General features: G+C 37.4%; 1 protein-coding gene across 1 annotated transcript in view; it reads left to right on the top strand.

Moving 5' to 3' along the window:
• The first annotated feature begins 3,794 nt into the window (after positions 1-3,794).
• ppp1r9a (protein phosphatase 1, regulatory subunit 9A) overlaps positions 3,795-26,566 on the top strand; it is a 41,856-nt gene continuing 19,084 nt past the window's right edge. Inside the window, 5 exon segments of the mRNA XM_047807677.1 lie at positions 3,795-3,945; positions 4,573-5,979; positions 20,705-20,837; positions 21,595-21,715; positions 23,396-23,500. Coding sequence (XP_047663633.1) covers positions 4,681-5,979; positions 20,705-20,837; positions 21,595-21,715; positions 23,396-23,500 — 1,658 coding nt within the window. The 5' untranslated portion in view covers positions 3,795-3,945; positions 4,573-4,680.

The following is a 26,566-nucleotide window of genomic DNA, read 5'->3' as shown; positions in this document are numbered from 1 at the left end:
TGCAGATCATAGATTTAGTTATATCTTTGTAAAAAAATAAATAACAAATGTTAATTATATATACTGGTTCCTGCAACGTAGTGGTATGGTGCTTCAGGTGTACTGTTTAATATGGTATACAATTGTGGATGAAAACATAGTATTGTATAATAGTAATAATATTATACTATTAAGGATAATATTATTCTTACCATGTACAATACAATAGTACTATACAATAATAATAATAATAATAATAATAATAATAATAATAATAATAATAATAATAATAATAATAATAAAAGTCATATTAAGAGAATGGTCTGCTCCATGCATTGATAAATCTCCTCTGATGTCCATAACACTGCAGACCACGAGCCTTAAAGAGGACAATGAGATAAAGTCTTTGCAAATATATTCCACCTCCTGCAGTGAGGCTGAGCAGACAGATGGCTATGCGATGTTTTCTTTGCATGCCATGCTGCATGACTGGAAAATACATGCATTTAAAGTTATACAAGCTCATATCATACAGTATTTCATACTACAGATATTTAAAAAGGCCTTGGGCTTACAAGCTATTTAATTCTTTCTCTTTAAAGTTTTTACTGCCCCATTCCTTATTTGTTAGATTGTCTTTTTTTTAGGACAAATTCAATTTTAACACTAATTTCTGCTGATTGACTAATTAGATATGGTATTTTATCCATGAGTCTATTATCACTCATTATTATGAGTCTGGGGGGGCACGGTGGCTTAGTGGGTAGCACGTTCGCTTAGTGGGTAGCACGTTCGCCTCACACCTCCAGGGTCGGGGTTCGATTCCCGTCTCCACCTTGTGTGTGGGGAGTTTGCATGTTCTCCCCGTGCCTCGGGGGTTTCCTCCGGGTACTTCGGTTTCCTCCCCCGGTCCAAAGACATGCATGGTAGGTTGATTGGCATCTCTGGAAAATTGTCCTTAGTGTGAGAGTGTGTGTACCCTGCGATGGGTTGGCACTCCGTCCAGGGTGTATCCTGCCTCGATGCCCGATGACGCCTGAGATAGTCACAGGCTCCCCGTGACCTGAGAAGTTCGGATAAGCGGTAGAAAATGAATGAATGAATGAATTATGAGTCTGTTAATTAGGGCTTTTTCCATGTCATAACACACAAATAAGTCATTAAACTAATTAGATTTTTTTCATTGTCTGACTCATTCATTTGGGGTTGCTTAAATCTTTCTATCTGCAATTAGTGGGTCTGCACTTTTTTCTGGTTTTCCTAACTTTATCTGCACTTAAACTGCCATAGGACCTGTCAGTCAGTTCAGACTTACATATGTCCATGTTATAAATACAAATACAAATACAAATAGTTACTGAATAAAAAAATGACACGGAAGTGAATGATAAGACTAATTTAAGGGATTAAATTATGTATGAATGTTCGGAAAGTTAAACTGCCTACTATACAGAAGAACTAGGATAACTGACACATATGGTAGCCTAGTGGTTAAGGTGTTGGACTACCAATCGGAAGGTTGTGAGTTTGGTTTCTACGTCCACCAAGCTGCCACTACTTGGCCCCTGAGCAAGGCCCTTAACTCTCAATTGCTCAGTTGTATAAAAATGAGATAAAATGTATGTCACTCTGCATAGGGTGTCTGCTGAATGCTGTAAATGTAAATATGTACTCAGAGAAACACACACAAAATTATTTTTAGGTTGCTAAGCAACATGCTTGGTGGGAGTAGGACAGAAATATGCAATACTGTACATTTATGGTTCACCTCTTGGGTCTGTATGCCATGGTAAGGGGATTTTGCTTTTACAGACATGTCTATTACAGATAATATTAGCCTAATAATAAAGACAAATCTTTGACAGATGCAAGGAAACCTGCTGAAACTCATATCAGCTGAAATTAGAATTAGATTTAGTTTAAATGTTCTTGGTAGAGTCTCATTAGGGATTTTGCAAGTGTTTTTCTTGTTTCCTCATTTTTTAGATGTCTATCGCAACCTTTCTGTTACAGCTCTTATTCATTATTCACTACTATTCTATCACATGGTAGTCAGCCTCACAGGCTTCAGGCAGCTTTTCAGTTAAAGTTGTTTACTGTTTTCAGATTTTTCACCTATAGACCTTACAGGCATAAACGATCTGACCACGTAGTACTTTTGGCCCCTTGTAAGAGAATTGCTAGTTTATATTGCTAGCATATAGACTAAAAGATTGCATGCTAAAAAACGGATATTCTCTTTTTAGCTTTAAAGTCTACAATGCAGTGTAAGGGGTAAAATTGTATTTATTTATTTCTTTCCTTCTTCTTCTACTTCTTTTTCTTTTCCTTATAAAAGTCAGGTGGTGAAAAATAGGAGTCAGCTTTCAATGCACATTAAAAGGGACTCACTTGCTCAGGTGCTATGTACATTCAAACCTAAAAGCAATATACTGAGGGCAATTCACCTACATGTGTTTAATGTTCTTGATGTAAAATTGCAAAATATCTATGTACAGTAGAGGCAAGTGCATGCAAAGCAGCTTAGCTCAGGATCTAACCACAGACCCTGAAACTGTAAGGTGGCAATTCTGCACTACATTTTAATCTTCTTCTTATTCTTCTTCTTATTCTTCTCATTATTATTATTATTATTATTATTATTATTATTATTATTATTATTATTATTATTATTATTATTATTAAGTACCTCAATTCATATTTGTTTCTGGGTCCTTGGATCTAACTTGACTGTCTAGATAAAGCCTTTAATGATTCTTTGGATATCCTTGAAGGCATAAAGGATGAACTAAAGAACACTCAATGGTTCTATATTAAAACTTTTCTTGGTCTATATATTGTTTGCTAATCTGACACATCAGACATAAATACGGCTTTCTGCATGTCAGTATGAAAAAGGTAGACAAATTTAGACACATTAGAAAACGACACATTTAATGATGTGTTAAAAATATAATGTCTTCAGTTTCCATCGTTGTGCCATAGCTGTAGTTACTGTATGGTTGTTTTGCCACACTGCGGTTTGGTGGCCCCCCACCTCCGTCCACCGCAAGCCGATTATTGGAACGAACCATTCTGTTGTAAATAAGGATGTGCACCTGTCACATGGACACTCGTTACGTCAATAAAATGAAAAAGACACCAAAGATATTGATGCCATCTTGTTTGAAAAGCCGTACAGATTCTATAGTTCGTGTTAGAAAGCGATGTGCACCTTAATGTAGAGATAAGAAGCGCTGTTTTTATTTACGCCCCCCCTCAATAATCCGTAAGTATGTCCGCAACAGCACGTATTCTGCAATGGCGTTGCCTAGCGGTGTGTGTGTGTGTGTGTGTGTGTGTGTGTGTGTGTGTGTGTGTGTGTGTGTGTGTGTGTGTGTGTGTATGTGTAAGAGCCCGGCTCGGGTGTCAAGGCGTTCAACGGTATGCTGAAGGTATCGATGTCGGTAACGGAATTTAGTCCTTTTTAAATAATAGTGATAAAAATATGTTTACTGTGTAGTAATAGGATATAGCAGAGCATCCATTTTCGATTGCTAGTCGAAGAAGGAGCTCCATTTGTGTTGACTGATAAAGCAGGAGAGATGGAGAGGATGTAAGTCACCCTTTTGTTTTGAACATGATAACAGCAACTGCAGAGGAGTTCAGCAAGAGTTACTTCTGCTTTTCAACTCGTTTTGTTGTGGAATAGGTGTGTTTTGTTCTTGCATATGGCTCATTTGTGTATATGCAAACGAGCCCAGTGTTTATTGATAGAAAGGGTGGATGTTGTAGGCAGATGTCTGGAGCCTATAGGAGCATTTGTGCCTCTGTCAAAGTGTCGCAGTTTGGTGTCACGTCCATGTATTTGAAGGGAGGTTTATAACGTTTGTAGTGTCGATCTGCCTTGTAGTATATATTTTAGTATATTAACATATTTCCTGTTTATCTTCCTTCTGTTCCTGATGTGCTTTTCTGCATAAACCGGTGAGACATTTTGCTTTAGATCTACAGATATACAGCACATGTCGATTTTGACCCCTTAGTGGACATTTAAACATTATTTAAGATTTCCAAGACTGGCTCTGTTGCTCTTGTTTATTCTTAAAGCTTGTAATTAATTATTATGAAACTTCATATGACCCTTCATTTGATTGGTTACATTTGATTTGTGTTGTGTTTGAAACACTTATATTGATTTGGGCCTGATTTGTTTATAACTTGCTTAGCTCTAAATAAAAGAATAGATTCCCTGTGCGCAGTCTTCCAGCCCTCGTGGACGAGTGATGGATATTCTGGGGCGGTGGACAGTCACACAGCTTAAAGATCTGTCTTATTTGGCAAAAAGTGTCTGTGTTATGGGTCTATCCTTGTAGCCTGTATATGTAATCACAGTCCATACTGTTGAAAACAACCGCAAAGGCCATTTTGTTGCGAGCTCTGTTTCATTAGTGTGCACTCAGTGAATTACGCTGCACCAAGTGCATTTGTGAAAGAAAGTAGCCCTACCCTTACAGAAATGATACAGCAGTGCTTTTTGCAAGGAAACATCCAAATGTACAGTATGATTTAACAATTTCACATCCTAATGTGCTTTCTTTTTTTTTATTCTAGGGTACTGTGATGCTGTCCTACAGAAAGTGAGACGGAATCACAAAATTGATACTTAGTGATGCTACTACACATTTGAAAGCAAATATCTCCTCCGTCGCCCAGGCGAAGATGCTGAAGACGGAGGCTTCAGCAGAAAGGACCACCCTGAGGAGTGCCTCTCCGCACAGGAATGCCTACAGGGCAGAGTTTCAGGCTCTCAAGAAGGCCTTCGACCAGCCGCGACAAGATGGCGAAACCAAGAACAAAGATCCAGAGCGAATCCGGCAGCCACGTGGTCGGCAGTATGGTGCACACGTCAGCCGAATCAAGGACATGTTCATGCAGATGGGCACGGAGAACACGGGTTCTGGGAGGCTTCGAGCAAGAGACGAGACATCTCCACAGAAACTTACCAAACCGACCAATTTCATTAACCGGGCAGATGGCTCAGTAATCAAACTACAGCATACTGAGAGAACTGGCAACTCAAAGTTCTCAGAGACAAGGAAGCTCTTTGAGCAGAGCTCCAGAGATACATCTCAGTCCCCTGTGTACACATACGGCAGAGATAAGAGGGGTTCTCATGAGCATTTGGATGATTGGCGAGGGGCACGTTCCAACAGGGGCAGCACAGACTCCTTGGACAGTCTTTGCTCACGAGCAGAGGCGTCTTCACCAACAGTCAGCCAGCTCAGTGCTGTGTTTGAGAATTTAGACCATCAAGGCTCGGGTTCCACTTTCCGTAGGGGTCGTGCTCTTTATTCACCAGATAGCTCACTAAGACACGGAGACGCAAGTGAGGATGACGCCAGCCTTCGTCAGTCTCCATCACAAGGTATGTGCATGACACGTGTTGGGAACAAGCACGCTCTTCCAGTTTCATCCTCCTCAGAAGATCTTCTCAGTCCCAGCCCTTTGTCTGAGCAGGTGCAGGCTACCGAGGAGAATAAGGTCCAGGAGAGGATTGTAGCAGAACATGGGAATGTAGGAAGCAGTGAGGCTGTAGATGGTTCTAGAGAGCAGATGCGGAGTGAAGATGCTTCTGGAGATTGCACAAACTCTGCTCAAGTTAATGACACGTCAGTGTATAACAAACCACAAAAGGATACACCTGACTCAGTTGACAGCAAGGTTCAAAAGGATATAGATGAGCCTAAAGATGATTCTAGCTGGATAGCATCTTATCCTCCTGAAGAGCCCAATGAGGAATACTGTGGCAATGAGAGGGTTATTTACAATGCTGACGGAGATGCTTGCTACCAGGGCTGGGGAGAGAGCTGCACCGATGTGGAGGATGATTTGTATGGGGATGATGATGTTAACTATGATCCTGGATCAGAGATTACCGAGATCCCTGGCCTGCCTGAGGAGGAAAAAGAAGATATACCTCCAAAACGGAAAATTCGATTCAGCACTGCTGTGATAACGGTATGTTCATCCATGGCCTTCTTTGGTTTTACTAAATTCATGTGCTTTTTGTAACGCATGCATTGTGTGTAGGAGATACTGTATGACAATAGAATTGGGATATATTCACTTAATAACTATTAATAATAAACTATTGTCTATTGTCAGGCTATTGTCAGGCTTCAGATATTCTCTGACTCAGTTATTACTCACTGTTTCTAGTAACTGATTGTACGTTTAAATTAGTATTTTGTAACATTTATAAAATTGTCCTCTTCTCATTTTCTCTTGCTAGTAATCTTTTTTAAACTTGTAATTTGTAAAAAAAAAAAAAAAAAATTATATACTGTAAAATTATGAAGAAGAAAATTTGGCCTAGTCCTAACTTTAACCTTTGTAACATTGCAGTTGGAGTCATGCAAATGTCTTGTGTGAGGTCTTGCTGATTTTCTTTGTGCTTTGTTTGCATTTGTCGAAACTTTGAATGTTTTTATTCATTATTCATTTATTCATTATTCATTTCTGAATATTCTAACTGATAAACCCTATTCAAATCTCAGATCTGATTGATTGATATGTTTATATCGAAGCATTGTTCAATTTTTAAATCTGATTAGTCAAAAGGTGTTGATTTACTTTTCTACAACAGCAGCTCTTACAGTAGTGCTGGCTGTAATTCACATCAGTGCTCACAGCAAAAGCTTATATTAATACACATTAGTGTTTCTATAGTAACAACTTCATAACACATATCTTAAGCCTAGGTAATGGATAAAAACCTATGGGTGTTTAACAAGGACAGTGTATAACTATTGATTACAGTAACTCTGCTTCACATCACACTACTCCATTGTGTTTTATTCTGTAGCCATTGCCCACTGTTAAAATGTTAATTATGTATAAACTATGAATGTATTAGGAAGTTCAATTTTGGTCTTGGCTGAGCTCTGAGTCCTCTTCTTGCATGATCAATGCAGTGTAATTTAGTTAATGAGCATGCGGTGTCTTACGCTGGCATTTGGACGGCCATTCATGTCTGTTGGGAGATGTGTACAAAACCAGCTGCTGCCCTCACAGCTCATTTTGGCTCAGCCTCTTGCTCTGTTCTTCTCTGGTCTCTTGGGTTGATTTCACCGTTATTTGAAATTATTCAAAGCCTCATATTCAAAAATCTCTCAGGAATAGACTGTAATTTGTGAGTTGTGTTGTTCTAATGGAAAACAGAGGTTTGTTTGCTTCTGATTGCTAGGGGTGGAAATGTTCCAGTACCAACAACACAATATATATATAATGTTGTTGTTGTTGTTGTTGTTTTAATTAAATAGTGTCTGTCTTCAATAGTTCAAAAGATAATTCTAGGAAACCTTAGTAATCAATTTATGCAGTCAATTAAAATCTTATGGACCATTTGCACTTCCCCCATCAGATCAATGAACTTTGATTTAGTCATTTAAAACGAACAGGCCATAAAGCTGCATTTTATGGTTATTCTGTTTGCACTATTGATTAGCTATGATATCTCAAGCCTCTCGGACGACATCTACAATTAACAAGACGCTTTATAGACAATGGAATTAAAAAAAAAACAAAGATTAACATTTCTATGGTCATTATTAGTGACATCGGTGTCCTCAAAGCACACTGAATCATCATATGTACAAGGATGGCAATACCAGTTGTATTTTCTGTATATTTTCTCTCCGTATCCCTTCTCCTTCTCTGTATTTTCTGTCTTGGTTTGTATCATATTCCCAAATATCTAGTCAACCGTTCATGCAGATTTTTAGAATTCCTGCATATATTTGTCTTTAAATTAGCTTTCTATAATATTACACAAACTGCACTTATTACTATTATCGTTATTATCAAAATGTGAGCTAATTATCATGTCCTATTTTAGTTTCCTACACACCGCTATAAATAAAAAACATGCTAGGAAATAATGTCTTATAGACAGAAAATGTGTGAATTATATTTTACATTATAAACGCTAGCTGGTTCGGTAGTTTGACAGATCTGGTTTCTCCAACCACTGTTCACTATATTTATAGCCCTGGGGCTGTTGAAATTCACATGTCCTCTTATAATCAGGGAGTAAATAGAGAGCCTCAGTCCTCTAAAAAATGGCATTGTGTTGAGTGGGTTAACATTTAACCAGGCTGAATTGTTCCATGGCCTTTGGCTTCTGTTCACTAGACAAAGTGTGGTCATTAATCATATGGGATATCAAACTCTGTCAGGTCACCTGCTTGTTTTGAGCGCTCAAAACAAACAACAGTCTGTCTCTAGTCAGGTCCCTTTAAGTGGTTTGGTAAAATGCCACTTCTCCTATCAGACTCATTCAGCACTTAGGTTATTTCCCTTAACAACATTGCAAAAAATTGCACAATTCACCTTGCTTAAATGCTTTGGAAAATGGATAAATCATTGCAAGAGTTGAAGCTTTTAATTAATCTGACATTTTTGGGAGAGGCAGTAGTAAATTGTAGTTGTAGATAGTTGTAGATAAATTTTCATTTCATTGAAGAGGACAAGAGGCAAATCCAGACAGACTTCACTGCATCTACCGTCCTGTGTCTGTAATACCATTGGTGATCATAACTCATCCCTCATGCTTATTTTTTAATGTATTTTTGTCAGTTTTTGGCAGTGATGCCAAGTCTCAGAGCTGGCTGTCCTGAGGCACTCCTATTCATATGAGTTATTGTCCACATCACAGAACTACTCTTCAGCTCTCTTCACTGGATCCTCTGACGCTTAGTCATGTAGCTTTGTAATTTATGTTCTGAATAATAATGACACTGCTGGTTTGCTGTATATTATGGTTGATTTACAATATTTACTATCATTTTTTACTTAAGGGATTGAAGGTAGTGCTTCACAAACTATGTAGTATATTACTACACTGACACTAGCGAGTCATGCATGACTTGGGACTGTACTTCAGCAACTACGACAACCTGAATTGAGATTTTGTCAGTTCTATGCGATTAGGTATGAGGTCGTAAAAAGACCATTTCAAAGGCTTGATTTGAATAATTGCTCTGAATAAGTGGCACAAAACATGTAGTCCGACATTTTTTCAGTTTCTCCCGCCCCAACTCCCGATACTGCTAATATCCATTTACTGTTTGATAGACTAAAATTGAAGACAGCTCAACCATGTTTAAATCTATCCTGGTCATACACGACTTGTTATATTTCTTGAATTATATGTTTGTAAAGGCAATATGAAGAAAAATAAAGCTAGGAAGAATGATTGCTGAGATTGCTGGTAACCCTTGTGAGTGTATGTGGCTAGTGAAGTTAGCTAATCTGCTAATCCACTGGACAGTTCATGTCTATAAGCAACAGAATCAGTTACTATACACCCATAAGAAGCAAAGTGTCTCGACTGACTTGTTACTTGCTAGTGTGGAAAACCATTAGCTTGATAAAGGCATATTCCAACAATCAGCTGTCAAAAGAACTGCTTTTGTCGCTTAAGTCTGATTTCAGACAGAATATCATTCTTTGACATTTAGACAGCCTTATGCCTTAAACAATATTACAGCTTATTTTGTAGCTCAGTGCACGTTCGGGTTGTCAAATAATGGTAATAATGTGACGTGTCAAAACTTGTCATTTCACATAGAATCTGTGCTAGAAATCAGTTGTCATGTTGTGTCTTCTGGCAAGTAAAAACTGCCACTTGTCTTAGATGTTATGTCTACTAGACATTAGTGATGCAAGTAGATGCAATAGTGTATGATACACCTGATGACTATGGGAATAGTTTTAATAGGTTTTTTCCGTTTCTCATAAAATGCTAACGTACGTGTTGTGCAAAAATCAAAAACTGTACTTGATTCTTAGAGGATATGATATGGTATGTATGGCGCCATTTTTCGGCACTGCTTAAGTCTTCACCTTATAATGGTGTGTTAATGAGCAGCTTTTCATGAAGAGACTGAGCTACAAAGTCAATTGTCATGACATTTTATGTCATGTACGTCAGCACAGAAACTGTCATAACACAGTCTTCTGTTAAGAGAAATGTGTCACTTTGTTCAGATGTTATGTCATCTAGACATCTGATGTAATTAATGATCTCTTAGTGGTGCCTGATTGCTAATGCTTTTTAAATAAACATTTATGTAGGTTTATATCCATAGTCATAAAGTGCTTATATAGGTAAAGTTTTGATCTGCCGTGTCAATGATACGGATTGTGCCGATCAATAAAAAAACACACGTCATCTGAAAGCTTCCTGCCAAGTTTCAGCCTGATTGATCATGATGTTTTGAACCTTCTTTCTATATTGGGATGGTTATTTTTATTTATTTATTTATTTGTTCCTTTTTTGTGGTTGTTTTAGCACAACCCTCCTGGAGACTTTATGGATTCATGGTTAGTCACAGTGTATGAACAGAACACCATTTATTTTTTAAAATATGGATTAAATTGAAAATTTGTAAGAAGGTTTTGTTTGTTTGTTTGTTTGTTTTAAAGGCCTTTCTGCATTGAGTTTTTGACAGGAAAATGTAGGGTAATACAAGAGTATCTCTGAAAGAGACTTGGATATTTTTCACGCTTTGTACATAGTTTTCTAAAGATTATGCTGTATTTTGACTTCTACAAAATGATCAAGTAGAAATAACTCTAGATAATATGAATTCAGTCCAAACTGACATGTTGATATCCAAAATCGACATCGGGTTTTGGCTTAAAACCCAGAACAATATTAGTGACACTTCCAGGATTTCTAGCCAAGTGCACTACAACAAGCGCTTATAATTAAGGTCAAATATTCTATTAATATAAGGTGTATGAAGCATGATTACTACAAACATTATCCAGCAACATCTCTATGTATGCATATGGCCATACATTTTATCCAGGGGAAAGAAAAATAATTATGAGATTTGATGTTTTTTGTGTTTGTTCTGTAGACCTACAGTATACAAGGACACTTTAAGAGGCTTTTGTACAAAGATTCTGTAATAAACGGTTTCTTTGCCCTCATACTGTGATACTGTGAAAAATCACGATGATCATAGAATAAAAATTTCAATCCGTGACACTGCTATTGCAGAGGAATGGATAGAAATGAGCAAGAGGACAAGGAAAGGGCAGTTCAGCGTTTTTCTCTCTCTAACCAGGTGTTAACACCATGTCCTGCTCATAAGCAGACACATTATTGAACTCATGGCTCATCACAGTAGCTGAACCTCAGAAAATGAGTCTTTGCTAATCAAATCCTGGATGCAAATAAGCGTTATTTCGAGAAAACTCTTCAGTTTAGGTAAGCTTCACTTTTTGGACACGAATGAACAACACTAGCTAATTTAAATCATTGCAGCTGAAATTTAGGAAGATAAATTAAATAATAAATACTCAATGATCGGGTTATGATGCCTGATATTTGTTTAATTGTGTGTCATGCATAACCAGGAATCCCAGTCTAACCAGATAGCTTTAGCAGTTACATGTGTGACAAAATTGTGTTGTGTCATGTCTCTTGTATGCGTGTCTGCTCTTGAGTGTCCTTGTGCATTCAGGGTCCCCTAAACAGCGCTTAAAGGGTGTGACAAAATGTTGCATCAGAAAATGCTGGCTCTCTTGAATCCTCATTCGATTTAAGTGGATCTAAAATGACTCAGTAATTACACACTCTGCTCTCTGCCCCGTCATTATATTGCAGAAACATGTATATAGTCTGCTTTGCTTTTCACTTTTGCATGGCCAAATTATACAGCTTATCAAATATAAATCAGCTAATACAAATTTAAAGTTTGCCTCAATTATAGCATATAATCTCATGTCTTTATGGTATTGGTTTTGTGCTCTGAAAGAGTTCCTGTAGTGTAAATCTTTTATAAGTTAACAGTTTATGCAGAGCACTTGAGCCTAAACTCAATGGAAAAAGGATACATTGTGGTCTGATTCAGTGATTCTGATCTGCAGCCTTGGCTTCTTCTAACTCCCAGTTTGGACCTGAAATGAAATTATCTATGCCTGTAAGAAATGCACTTGTGTATCCAAAACGCTCAATCTTTTAATTGAATTTGAGAAGAAATGGATTTTGGACTCGCTTTATTGTATGCCTTTCATGGGGCATGCTAAGAACCTGCTATGAATACTCCATTTTTAGAAGGCTCGTGAGATATACTAGGTCTTTGTGAGTCACGGTTTTGTGCATTTGCAACAGATTTTGCCACTCAAGCTCAGAGGATGAGACGCACGAACGCGAGAGGTCTCAAAATATTTTTCATAGATGTACAAGGGCACACATCCCCAGCTTTGGATTACGAGCTGATCTCTTGTCCTGTAATTTGATGAAAATGTTAATCACAGCATGACATTATAGTGATAACAACAATGATTTTCTCGGCTCTGTGCGTAGAGAAAATGTTTGTTTTCAACTGATGAATTACTGAAGACATCCTGCAAAAATTATGTGATTTGCTTGAAACATGTTTGATTTCTCTAACAACTGCCTTCGAATTTCTGTTTTGAGTTTCAAGTAAATGGGTTTTCTATTACGAGTAAGTAGAGAGAACATTGGCCAATGCATATGTATACATACTGTATAAAGCACATAATGTTTCGGTTGAAATACTGTAGTACTCTTAATAATAATGTACAGCATTTGAAAGGAAACAAAAACCTTGAATTGAGCTCAAGCACATTGAGTTTTTTTTTTCTAAGAAAAGTCCATTCTTGTAAGAAGGGGTTTTTAATATTTCAAAGGTAGGGAGAAGTTGAATAGCGTTTACAGTACATTGTAATTGACGTTTCCTATTACATTAATTTCCACATTGTAATCCTGTGGCAAAGGTTTGCCTTTCTTAATGTGCGTTATACAGTACCTGACTCCATGTGGAGCTGAATTGTTACCAATTAGTGAAACAAAAAAAAAACTCTTTTGTGGGAAGGAAACACAGTCGTTGCTGGCAGTGTCAGGAGCGAGTGCTACCACTTCCACTTTGAGTTCAGGATTTTTGAGTGTTTTCACTCTGCTGCAAGTACAAAAAAAAGCACGAGACACATCGCATTGATATATGACCCTATGGACGTATAAGCAGACTGTACACACAGACTGTTGTGCTGAGCTCAGTTTACACAGTGCAACACTAACATTATTTACAGTCAGCATTCAAAATTGCTTCTGTGTCCCTAATTAAATCAAACATATGCTTTATATTCTTTAGAGAAATACTAGAGAGACAATTTTATAAGATTTATAAGCAGCATGACTAGAGGGAGAATTTTTGCAGTTCATCTTGACAGAAGGAAGAACTTTCTATACTGCACTTACACTAATCTAATATACTTTCATTGTGCTTATGTTATCGGTAAATTCCACCTTCATAAGGTGCAGTCCGCAGTATATCAGAGACTGCAGGCTTTTTCGTTTTGGTATATGAGATGCTTTGGAGTGAGATGTGAAGGATGCAATGGTTTGTCATTTTCAGAGTATCTTGTATAAGCCTGTGCCCTGGGAGTCTCTCTTGCTGTGTTAGTGAAATGTTTGTTGGATGGAAAGATGCTCAGTGGTACTGCCTCAAGCCCAAAATTAAGTAGTGGCAGAAAGTGTATTCCTGGGGAAATAAATTGCAGTCAGTTTGCTTCAAGGAAAAAGGTAAATAAATTTGAGTTTCCCACTTAACTGAAGGACTGGCTCTGTATGCAGAATATGGGTCTGGCTGATATTAATGTATTCATATATTAATATTCATGTCTGCTATGTGAAGCTGCTTTTTGTAGAGGGTTTTCAGAGCTTCGATGGTACTCAAGGCCTGCACCACTCAGGATTTAATGAGTGTGTTTTCTTTGTAATCAATCAAAGCTGAATTTCTATCTGATGTATATGGAAATGGAAATGTTATTGATTCCTCCCTTAATCTGACAGTAACGTCTGTAGAGGCAGAATACAATTGTGTAAATGATCATACAAGTGAGAATCAGAAAACTGGAAACAATACACTGGAAATCAACTCTCCAACTTCATGACACAAATCAAGAGACCTTCAGGAACAAACTCGAACCATTTCCCACACAAAATAGCATGCCTATATGGTAGAATATATGGTTTGGGATACAACCGAATCATTTGTACTTTGGAAGATGTAGTTTTTCTGCTGCCATTGTCATAATTTCTCCAGTAATTCAGAAGTGTTATAATAATAAAACCTTAATTGTGCTACAGTTATCAAGTACTGAGTGACTAAGCAAACCCTTTTTTTTTGTTTAACATGAAGTTGTTGCTAATATTGTGATCGGAAAGTGAAGTGTGTTTACAAACATGGACTCGCTGAAAGGTAAAGGCTGTTTTCTGTTATCATGTCTGCAGCTTTATAAAATTTGGGTGTGGGTCTTTGACCCTTCTTATTTTGAGCATGTTTAACGGATTACAGACTGTTTAGTAATGGGAATCATATCTTATTAAGGTGACTCGGAGCAGAACACCATTAGTTTTTGTTTCTTTTTTGCCCTTAAATCAATAACGTATTATCACTATTAATAGTATTAATAGTCTTCAACGATACCTTTTTTGTGTGTGTGTGTGTGTGTGTGTGTGTGTGTGTGTGTGTGTGTGTGTGTGTGTGAGACTTGTGGTCTTATAAAAAAACCAAGAACACTATTTTGGGCAGTGTCTCATATGAGTCCAGAAATTGACTATAGATCAGTGGACCTTCTAAGATGATGTTATATACGTCTGGCATGAGTCAGCATTGTATGGCCAGGAGGAAGTGCTTATATGTGCAAGAATATGTCGAGTGGTTTGTGCAGATGCAGTGCAAATGTCTTGCTAAAGCTAGAAACTTGGGTGTCCGCCATGGCAGATTGGATGTGAGTGAGGCGACACTGAAGAGCTCGGTTTAATGTGATCAATGATGGTTGGCCAACCTGAGGTGTCCTTCAGTGTTGGGCATCATTACAAATGCAACTGCTGCCATCCTCCCCTCTCAGCTCCTTCCTCACTCCTACAGAACTTCTTCCATTATTCCTGCCTCGCTGTCTCTCATTTCCCTCTCCCACCACCCAGTTCATCTTTGGCCTGGGCCCCAGCCATGTGGTCAAAGGCGCTCCGGCTCAGTGCTGCATTAGGTAAATACTAATGTAGGAGGGCAGAACGGCGCTGAGTGCTGGGACAGGCAAGAGGAGGAGTGAAAGGAGAGAGGCATAATGAAGAGAGTGGGAGTGAAGAGATGGATGGTGGTGCTGTTACTGTATGACTTTCCCATGTGGATCAGGGAGGATCTTTTTTGGAACAGACAAAGAGGAATGGCCAAAGGCAAGCGACAATATGAGGAGCTCACATAACAGATTCACACAGCATAAAATCAAATATGCAAATAAGCCATGCTGTACCCTCCGGAGCAGCATGGAATTAATAATGATGGCTCACTTATTCACATTTGTCAAGTCACATCCGTATTGATCAGAAAGCAGCTGATGGGAAATGATGGCAACTGAAGAGCGGGGAGCAGAAAGACGTACGCTATAACAAAGAAGAGGAATGTTTTTTCAGTTTGTTCCTTTAGAGCATCTGTTGGAGCTTCTCTGTAGAAGAGTTTTCTACAATTTCTTATTTTTTATACGGCACGTAGAACCTCTCAGCAAATGAAGTTATGTCTATGTTCAGATTCAGGTTACTCGTATGCTAAACTTGAATTTCTTTTATTATTTATATTCATATTTATCTGTGTGCAGCTTATGACTTCATTACCAGATTTTTTTTCGAGTAGAGATTTCAGAGAAGGGATTTACAGGCATATAAATCACTGCTTTTAAATGCAAGCACTTTATGCCCCAAAACTTTTTTTGTACTTTTTTTTTTTTGCTGTTAAATGCAGTATTATATGAAGTAAAATGAATATAACAATGATAAGAAGATCTAATAGAGCACACAAATATATTTAGATCATATATATACATTTAGAAATATATTTAGATCACTTTAATTGTACCAATTGAAAAATGCAAACTTATCAATGTGCAATGTCTCCATTTGACAAACCATCCCCTTCGAGCTCTTTGTGACCTCTACAGAAAAGATTAATTAAATTGATAGTCATATTTACATATTTAATAATGCCCTTGAATTGCACTCCGGATTTTAGTGTAGTGTTTTGGCGTAGCAACATCAGTTTCAGGGTGAAAAACTCCAGACAGTTCTGCTTCTGCAATATCTGAAAGTGTTTTAGAGCTTACTAAGAAGGATCAAAGACTCTTTACAGTGTTTTAGGGATGCAGTTGGATTCTGAATAGATTATTTCTAGGAGGTGCACTATTTACTCTTATGTTCTCGTTTCAGATTGAGGTTTAAAAAGTCACACAAGCCAAATGTTTTTACTTTGTGAATGGTGAGATACGAAGCTTGTGGACAAATAAAGCCCACAAAGGAATATTGCTGATTGATGCATGTACAACATTCCTTAGTAAAGTAATGACAGTTTAAATTAGGTTAGTAGTTGCTATAGGCTAGTTATTTATGTTGTGGGGAAATCCCATTGTTTTCTAACGTTTCCTTGGGCATAATGGTATGGTCCTTTAAGATATACAGTAGATGGTAAAAATACTGTCCAGCCCTAGTGTGCTAAATAGAAATTTGATAAACTCAAATGTGAATTTAGCCACTTTGAAATCAATTTGAACTACATCCATAATAGACACTGAACATTCAGGCATCCCACACCCGAGCTCACACCTCATATCTTTGCCCATTATGTCTCTGGCAGACTGATGAGCCTCTTTACAGCTGCTAAATCTGGAAGCCAGACAACTGACAATGAGGCAGAATGCCATTTTTAGTTGGACGTGGGCATTGTGGGTTTAGCCAGGCCCAGCAACGAACAGGGAAATTTACTTAATAGTGTGTGGAATATTCTGGTACTCCTCCACTGACAGGAGAGCCTGTCGACTCAGCGAATGCAAGAATCGCATTTGACCATCACACTGGAGCAGCATTTCCTCCTGGGATCATTGCTTCCTGATTTCTCATCTCTGTATCTCACACACCTACACACACGCTCTTTCTCACTCTGTCTGTCTAGTTCTTTTTCACACCTGTGCCTTCATGCTCTTTCTCACTTCGACGGTATTTAAAATGCTTCTTGGAATGCTATAGGATCCCTGATTCATTCTCCATCTGTTATAATTTCAAAAACATTTTTTGACACAAAGGTGAAACCAAATTTTTTGCTCAGGATTAGGCACATGTATAGCTGTTCATCTTCATCCATGTGTCTGTTTTCTAATAAATATTTGTGTAGCCTGTCTTCCCAACTTGGTGAGAGACTGAAGCAAGTGAACGGGTTTACAGTATACACGCTGTAACGGCTCATCTATTGTTCTGCAATGTGGCTGCTCAATAATGTATGCTGCTTGATCAGGCTGCATTATTGATGATGGGAAGTTCACGGTGACAACGCCTCTTCTCGTATCGCCCATCTGCAAAGCCGCTCCTTAAAACCTTGCTCCAATTTTTTCCATTTTTTGAGTGCTTTCACATCATCCATTTTTAGAACCCATCCTGCGTAGGCTGATTTACTTCTCAAAGGAACATATCTCACATGTCCCAGGCTAATTTGTTTTCTTCACAGACGAGGAAGCAGGGACACTATTATGATACGCAAGAGTTTAAATGAAGCTGGTGATTGTGGTGATAGTGACAGCTTGACATGGTTGGCAGTTGCCTTGAAGTGAAAGTGCAATGCTAATGTGCTGATAGATGATAACCAAGAGCACACCCTCCATCAGCAGGTGTTGTGTAATGTGTCACTTTGTGTTAGGGCTGACAACCTAGGGACCTCACAATGCAATCAGAAATTGATTTGTTATACCGCTTGATGATGGACCTCATGTTTTGATTTCTTCATTTACATATTGTTCCAATGTGACCACTAGCTGTTTTAAAATATACTACTGTATCATGCTTACTGGTTAATCACATCAGGGTTATGTTACTTGGTATTTGTAAAATGTGTTTTTTGTTATTTTTTGTGAACAAGAAGCAAAGTCCATTCTGTGAATCAGTATGCAGCTAATTCAAATCCATCGGTTTCAATTCAGTTCCTACTACTGGTTATCATAGTAATCATTTGTCTAGACTCCCATTGGTAGACTCAGCACCATGATGCATTTATTTACATAAAGTTCACATTTTCACAGCTGTCACATTGCTGGACATGCCCACATCTAGTCACCATCTAAGTCACTCGTGGCACCCAGAAGTCACCAGCTCTAAATGAAAATGAATGATTTCTGGTTGGTTTGTCACTGTGAATCACTATATGTGTAAATGTAGCATTAAGCAATTAAAAAAATGTAATTTGTTAGATTAAACTAATTAGACACTTTAATTAGACGCTTTACCACATATGTATATATTTGCTCTGTCTGAGTCATTAATAAAGCACTCATTTATAGTTCAATTAGCATCTGAGATTGAGCAGTCTTTAAGTTCCACAAGTATCTTGTTTACTGTCATTCTGAATCAGTATTGAGTAATGTTAAATATCATGATATTCAGCATTTTAACCATATTCTCTGCCAGAGGCTAGTGTTTAATACTAAGATTAAATTTTTTATACTGTTGTCTCTTTCAATTAAATGTTTATATATAAAAAAACTAATTATGGCACAGAACAAGAATAGATTTTTCCAATATATATGTTAATTTTATGTATTATGCATCCTGGCTACCCAATCTATTTACACACACAGTACTGTGTAAAAGTCTTGTGCAACATTTTTTTCCCACATAAATTATGTTTTAAGAGTTTTGGGAATTCTTTTGCACAAAGAGTATGTGTTGTATGCCCACGAATTAATGTGTCAACTATAAAGAATTACCATCAGAGAAAAGAACACAGAGTTCTGTAACACATCACTGAGCACTGATCTGAACATAACTGTGTCTGTCTAGGAGCAAAACAAGTGAGACTAAAAAGTCTGCGGAAAAAAATGCGGCAGATTCTTTAAAATGGTAGATTTGTTATAAAACCGATCAACAGTGCACTTAATAGAATCGATGCTGGTTTAAAGGGAAAGAGTAGCATTGATTTCATGACAGCTTGGTGGTGATCACGTTTGCCTCGGAGATGGAGATTCGATTTCTGCCTCCGTCACGTGTGGGTGGAGTTTGTATGTTCTTTAAATTATTTGTAGTATGTAAACTAGTGTGTAAGTGTGTGTGCGATTGTGCCCTATGATAGACCGGCATCCTGTCCAGGGTGTACCATGCATTGTGCCCCAAGTCTTCTAGGATAGACTCCAGCTTCCCTGTGACACTGTAGGAAAAGTGAATGAAGAGAGTATAGAGGATGGATAGATGGAAAAAATCTGCTTCAAAACCTTTTAACGTGTGTGTATACAGTGGGATAAAAGTAGCTCTTGACTACGGAAGCTTGTTTCTTCCTCATTTTCAAAAATAATAAAAGATAATTGCAACTTTATATCTCAGAATTGTGACTTTATATCTCAGAATTGTGACTTTATATCTCAGAATTGTGAATTAGTATCTCAGAATTCTCAGAATTGTGAATTAGTATCTCAGAATTCTCTGAAATGTGACTTTATATCTCAGAATTGTTCCAGAGATCAGAACAAGTTCCAGTAGGTTTCATTATGTCATAAACCTTTATGGATAATTGAATGACCTCTTTACTAAAATATACATAAACAGCAGGGATCCTAGGATGAAATACCAATAGGCTATTTTTTATGTCAGCCAGTTTAGACAGCTCTCTCCTCAGCTAGTACTAAATGTCCTAGATCAAATTCAGATTACTGGCAAGGTCATAATTTGAAAACCTTATTATTAATGTGATGTTAAATTTGTTATATTTATGAGCATAATAAAATACAGATTCATTTTGTGGTGGTTTGTATCCACATTGTTATTTTTATGGCTATGGTCTGTTTCTTCAGAGGCAAAACATCAGAACAAGCCTGTAAGTAAAAAACAAGAGATGGATCATTTAAATTACAGCCAATTTTCTATGGTTAATAGAAAAACATGGCAATTTGACCTTGCTTGAAAGAAAAACAGAGAAAGATGATTGCTAACTACTCCCCTAAAGTGTCATGAGCATGGATATAGTATTTCCTGTTTATATCAAAGCATGTTTCTGATTGGCTGCTGATGGTGAAAATGTCACTCTGTGTGACAAAGTTGTGATCTACAGTCACTTTAGACCCTACTAGTTATGACATAGCTTAATATATGGTTTAGGGCCCTGTTTACACCCTGACTTAGGATCAGTCAGTGCAGCTGGTTGCAGGTGAGCAAGAAGCTGATGGCTGTCTGCTGTGGCATGGGTGTGTGATGCTTCTCTGCATGTCAAGGCCTTTACACACCACTGCTCAGCACCATCACTTTACCCTGACAGGATGGGAACTGACTGTTTGTGTTTCAGATGCTGATTTGTATTATAGAGCCAATTCAGTGAACAGATCAACCTTGACAACATTATCCGCTTGCCCCATATCAGTCTAGTGCTCATAATTCCTTTGTAACATCAAACATTTTAATGTCGAAAGTTTCAGGTAGACCATTGCTCACTGGAACTAAAGCCACAGTATGATTGTTTTATGAGCTAGTCCTTAGATCTTAAAACAGCAGTACCTGCAGCCCCTCAGTGATTTACTGCACCACGCATGCCAGAATGTTGAAGGCTGGATTACAGAGAGTCATGGCTGTGTGTTTAACAGACCTCACTGGTGAGATAATATGTGCTTGTTTTTTCCTGTCCAGGTCTTTAATACCTACTCAAACGAGGATTACGATCGCAGGAATGAGGAGGTGGATCCAGTGGCATCTTCGGCAGAGTATGAACTGGAGAAGAGAGTCGAGAAACTGGAACTTTTCCCAGTGGAGCTGGAAAAGGGTGATTGATTTTTTTTTTAATCATACAAATTACAACCATTTACTGATCGAGTTGGTGTGTAGGGCTATGTTTTTAAATTATACATGCTATAATATTTTTATATTATATTTATATATGCATATATAAAAATGTTACTGGGTTAAATGTAAATAAAGGACATAATTAATCTGTTGGTATGGAAAGTCAGTGTGGGTGTTGGACTTACTTTTTGTCCTAGAAATCTCAAATGAACTATTTACATGATTTATGCACATGTTGCATTTGAACATATTTGCACACTTTTCCAATTTTATTTATTTATTTATTTATTTATTTATTTATTTATTTATCCATTCATTTATTCATTCATTCATTTCTTAATTAATTGTATATTTTCCACAAAAAAATGCAGCAATAATGATTTTCAGAGATATGAAACATTTGTGATTTTGAATGATTTATTACATGATCTATTTCTTCTAAAAATACTTGCTGCCTTCCTGTGTGTGTGTGTGTGTGTGTGTGTGTGTGTGTGTGTGTGTGTGTGTGTGTGTGTGTGTGTTTGTGTGTGTGTGTGTGTGTGTGTGCATGTAATAGTTCCCCCACATCATTTTAATTATGTCAGCAATGCAACCTCCTGATATGATGCCTTGCTCTATTGATCGATTAAAAACATTTGCCTCTTCTCGAATATCATAATCAGCCACCACTGCTACAATATAATGTCTCTGAATGCTCATTGTGGGTGTTTTATTTATTTATCAATTTTTCTTTTCAGATGACGATGGTTTGGGGATCAGCATTATTGGCATGGGAGTAGGTGCAGACGCAGGCTTGGAGAAGCTGGGCATCTTTGTCAAGACTGTCATTGAAGGTGGAGCTGCAGAAAGAGATGGAAGGTATGGATTTCAAAGAGACCAAGAAGAAACAGAGGGTAAAAAGAGCAGAGGGAGAGTTGGTGGATAAATATGGCTTTATAACCTCAGATCTGTACCACTGCAACCTTTCCTGTACATTTTTGTCAACTTGCTGAGATTGGCTCTGGTCCTGAAATCTGAAGAAAGGTTTTATGGTGCAGAGCATATGGGCAGGGGAAGCCTTCTTGTAGCAGGTTACCTGCTTAGGCTGGGTAACTTTAACTACCACCAACAGGATTAAAGCAGAGTGAAGGAGCTTGCTACATAAGATTATTCGTGGTATTGGGATTAAGTCCAACCACATGAGAACATGTGCATGGTATTAGTGTTGAGGGACATGGGAGAGATCACTGTGTCATTTTTTTCCAGAGAAAAAGTTACCCTTCAGTCTCATGTTGCCTACCGCAGCTTGCTGAAAAATGAGTGAAGAGTCTTTCTGGAGGAGATTAGTGTGCAACTGGAAAGAAGGTATATAATTGTAGGAGGTCTAAATGTAATTTCCTCCACCCGTTATTTAGTCTTGTTTAATAGAACATTTTTGAGCAAGATCTGCTGAGGTCTTTTCTGATTTATCTGTAATTTGTACTCGTTCACATAGAACTGGTGATTACTGGTACGGCATTAATGGAAGGCTGAAGGTCGAGTTGTGTATGCCATACTATCAAGAAACACATTAAGATTCTGTCTTGCAAGCATTCTGCCACCTGCCTGTCTATATAAAAGAGTGGATTTGCCAGCAGCTTTGTATTCCGAAGGGGGCAGTGGATCGAAATACTAGTTTATCAAACGGCAAAGAAGAACAAAACACAGCAGTTAAACAGAAAGCAGCTGGGGGACAAATGCAGTAGTTGAGAGTTTATTTAAAATGTTTGTGGCAATGGAAAGGCTTAACACACATCCATTTACAGCTATTTAACAAAATTTATTGATATCTTCATCCTGTCCTGCAACCCAACACTGTAATTATAATTCTAGTCAAGTCCTCAGATTATTTTACATGGTTATGTTTCTTAACTGTGCAGAGGTTTTAGGCACATGTTAAGATATGCTGCAAAATAAAGATACCTTAAAAAAAGTAATGAAAAATATTTATACATAAAAATACTGCAAAGAGCAGTACAGAGTAATAAACTAAACAAAGGTGATATTAGGTGTGATAACCGTTTGCTCAATCAAGTAGAAATTGGTACAATTTGTGCAGTTTTATTAGGAAATTGAACATCTGGGAAAATCTGCCACAGTTTCTCTGGAGACTTTGAATGACACTTATTGAAAAACCTTTTTCCCAACCTCTTTGTTGTCCAGAGAACCAAGTTCTGCTCACTGTTGATTAGCTTGAGCATGTATTTAGTGCTTTTTATTTTTTTTTTTTCATTAATTAAACCCTCGTTTTCTATATAGCTTCTGTATATCTTTGTACTTCATGGTTTTGCCTGTCACTTGTCGTTGTCATAACCGCACTTCACATTCATATTCAGTGATTCAACAGTTTGAATTAAATTGTCAAATCCATGACAATTCGAATGGTTATGTCTCTTTATTGCTTCCATATGTGTACAGCAGAAGGGACACATAAAAGTGTCTGATCAGTTCACGCAGCAAACCTGTAATAACACTTTCACCAGAGAAAATGACCTCCTCTCCTGCTTTCCTGTTCTCCAGGATTAAGGTGAACGATCAGATTGTGGAAGTCGACAGCACCAGTCTGGTGGGTGTGACGCAGAGCTTCGCTGCCTCTGTGTTGAGGAACACTCAAGGAGTGGTCAGGTAAGACAAGTAGTCCCTTCGGAAAAAAAAAGTATTTTGCCGATTCTTTATATTGTACGTATTTAAAATATTTGTGTACTGTCTATGTTAAACATTATAAGATAAATAGGATATGGATGTTTATATCATATATTCATACACTTCAAAAATGCCTTCTCATAACTAGTGGCTTGTCCTTTTATGTTGATGTCAAACATTAGTGCAGAATATCAGCTGCTATTTTCTGCCTCTCCTGCGTGTGAGAAACACAAAGGCCGCATCTCATTAGTTTACTGAGACGCCTTCAGATGCAGAACAGAGTGGCCCTTTGTGTTAGTGAAGCAAGATTTTGCTGAAAGAAAACACACTCTTCGTAAACACTAGGACGGCACAGCATGACAGAGATTTATTTTTACACCAAAATCATCTGTGCCATTTCCCCCTGCTGTCTCTTTAATCACCTCTCTTCCTTAGCCTCTGCAATTATCACTTGTATGACAAAAGATGCACAGCAGAGTGTATTCTGTACAATAAATATTGATAGTGCAGTTAAGGAATACATACTTGCTGGAAACAAATAATTCTGCATACTCCTGCATTTTCTCTATTCTCCATTTCTCTCTTCTAAGTTGTTTGCTCAGCACATGTTGACAATTGCATAAGAAGATCAGTGGTCAATCTGAATTATGGTAAAAAAAAAAAAAAGGTCAAATCTAAATTAACCCAGTTTACTTTAAGCATTTTATTTAGCCAGACACAACATTTTTAAACTAGTAACTGAATTTACAGCATATACTTAAAGTTATAGATAATAAAAACTTATACATGTTTTGGACAAACTAGATGAAAATAAAGGATTATAGTTGATAAAAGAGATAGTGACGTCTGAATAGTGACGTTAATGCCCAGGATACATAAAAGGAACATCAGAAATACTGTACTGAATATAAAATATGAAATAGAGATTGATTTGTTTAACAGTTCTTAATTCTATGTATGGTATTTCGTAGGATCTTCACTATTATTCTAGAATTGTTTACATGAAGATATCTCAGTGTCTACTGTTAGAGGAAAATAATGAACATATGAGCAATTTAGAAATTCAAAAATATAAAGACAATGTAGAAATTTAAATCCCAGAAAACAGTCATTTGATGGAAAAACATTGATGTAAATATATTATGCTATGTTAATGTTCATAAATGTTAAAAATTAAAAAAGCATTCTCTTTATAGAAAGCATCACCAAATCAAGGGTTATGCATTTTTACCTTGTTAAAATTTTTTCTTCTTTTTTTAAACATCTATTTGTTGTAAATTGAGTAAGCATCTGCTGTACATTTCCCTACGAATTAGTAGTTACTATAGAAACAATCATGTATTAAAAGCAGCTCCTTTTTTTATAACCTTTTATTCAATTGATATTGCTGATGTTCCTGAAAATTAATCACCACCTTCTGACCAATCAGAATGGAGAATTCAGCAGAGCTGCTGTGTTGTATAATATATATTGATTTATAATGCCTAGTAACCACTGGTAAAAAGTCAATGCTTTAAATATATAGTAGAATGGTATTAAAAACACTTTTGTTACGATGTGGTCATAGGTCATTAAAAATAATGTCCTTCATAGAAAGTGTACAAGCTCAGCTTAAAGATCTTTCTATTAACCATCTGTCTGTTTCTATTTTTTCCCCTTTTTCTTTGATTTGCGCTCTCCTTCAGGAATTCCCCTGCTCGTAGTGAACGTGCCGTCTTGTGGCCCAGATTCTCCTATCGTTCTATATTTAACATAGAAAGTAATCCAGGTCTCAAACCACATCTACTTAAATGGTCACTGAATCTGACTGGACAGATGCATTAAAACTGACTCTAATTCAGTCAGGACCACTTTGTCAAATGAGGATTTATTAGATGATATGCATACAGTTAGTGTTGGCGGTATGGTTCTGTTCTGGGCACAAATCCACGCACCCGTCCGTGTGCATGCATGGACAGAGCGGGGAGAGCAGCAACTAGAAAATAAAATAGACCCCCGTATAACAGCAGAACCATTAATAATTAAAGATGCTCAGTTAGATGTTTTGAAAAATACATAAATAAGTAAATAAATAGAGAGAGAGAGAAGGAGAGAGAGAAAAAAAAAACGGATACATGAATATTTATAATGTAAACTGGTACATGAACAGCTGGTTCTGGCTAGGTGGAGTCAGGGTTGGAGGAGGGAGTTTAATTCACAGAAAGTGGCTCAATGAATGGGAATTTAAAGGGTCGGATAATATGGATGTCGTAACCTGACTGGTGCACATCATGTATGCTGATTATCAGCTGAAGCATGCTTAATGACGTGGCCTACCTGAACTAACGCGATGCTTGATTTATGATTCATTGGGTTTTGTGTCAATGAGAATTTGTTGAGCAGTTTTGGCAGAAGTGGTTAAATGGCTGCCCTGTCAGGTCAGTAAGCACACTACATGTGACGACCGGGGCGTATGTGTGAATCCAGGTCATCTCTGCTGTAGAGCCACAGGAGCAGTGAACAACCCTGAGGATTTATGAGGCTGATATTTCAGATGTACCTCAGGGCTGGGTGCAGATACAGAGCGATTAGGAGGTCTTCCTCCCGCTGTAGTTTCACACACTGCCAGGAGATCTCGCTTGATACTTTGGGGAAAGGAGCATAGATAATATTCTTAGAAGATTGTGTCTTTTTAATGTAGGTTGCTGAATTTATAGACAGATTCAACAAACGGCAATACAGCATTTTGATTGAACACACCTGAAGGCCTGGCAACCTTCACTAAAGTGTGTGTTGGTCTTATTCAACACTTTACAAATAATTTAATAGGAATTAAAAACGCACAATATTTTCTTTTCTCTGTGCCAGATACAGCTCATATGTGTTGAGATAGTTTGAGCAACATATTATTGTTAACTGTTAGAACTGTTAACAATACGGGCCATGTAGAAGAGTTTCACAGTTTATATGAGTATACAGGTGTTTTTATATAAGTATTCATTATTGCTTTTCAGGGTTAGTCAGGTTTGTACTAGTAAAAATGGATCTTTACTTTTTGCTAATTCAGCA

The sequence above is a fragment of the Tachysurus fulvidraco genome, chromosome 24, assembly GCF_022655615.1.
Source record: "Tachysurus fulvidraco isolate hzauxx_2018 chromosome 24, HZAU_PFXX_2.0, whole genome shotgun sequence".
NCBI lineage: Eukaryota > Metazoa > Chordata > Actinopteri > Siluriformes > Bagridae > Tachysurus > Tachysurus fulvidraco.
Note: the sequence above shows the minus strand (reverse complement) of the source record. Positions and strands in the feature narration are given on the sequence as shown.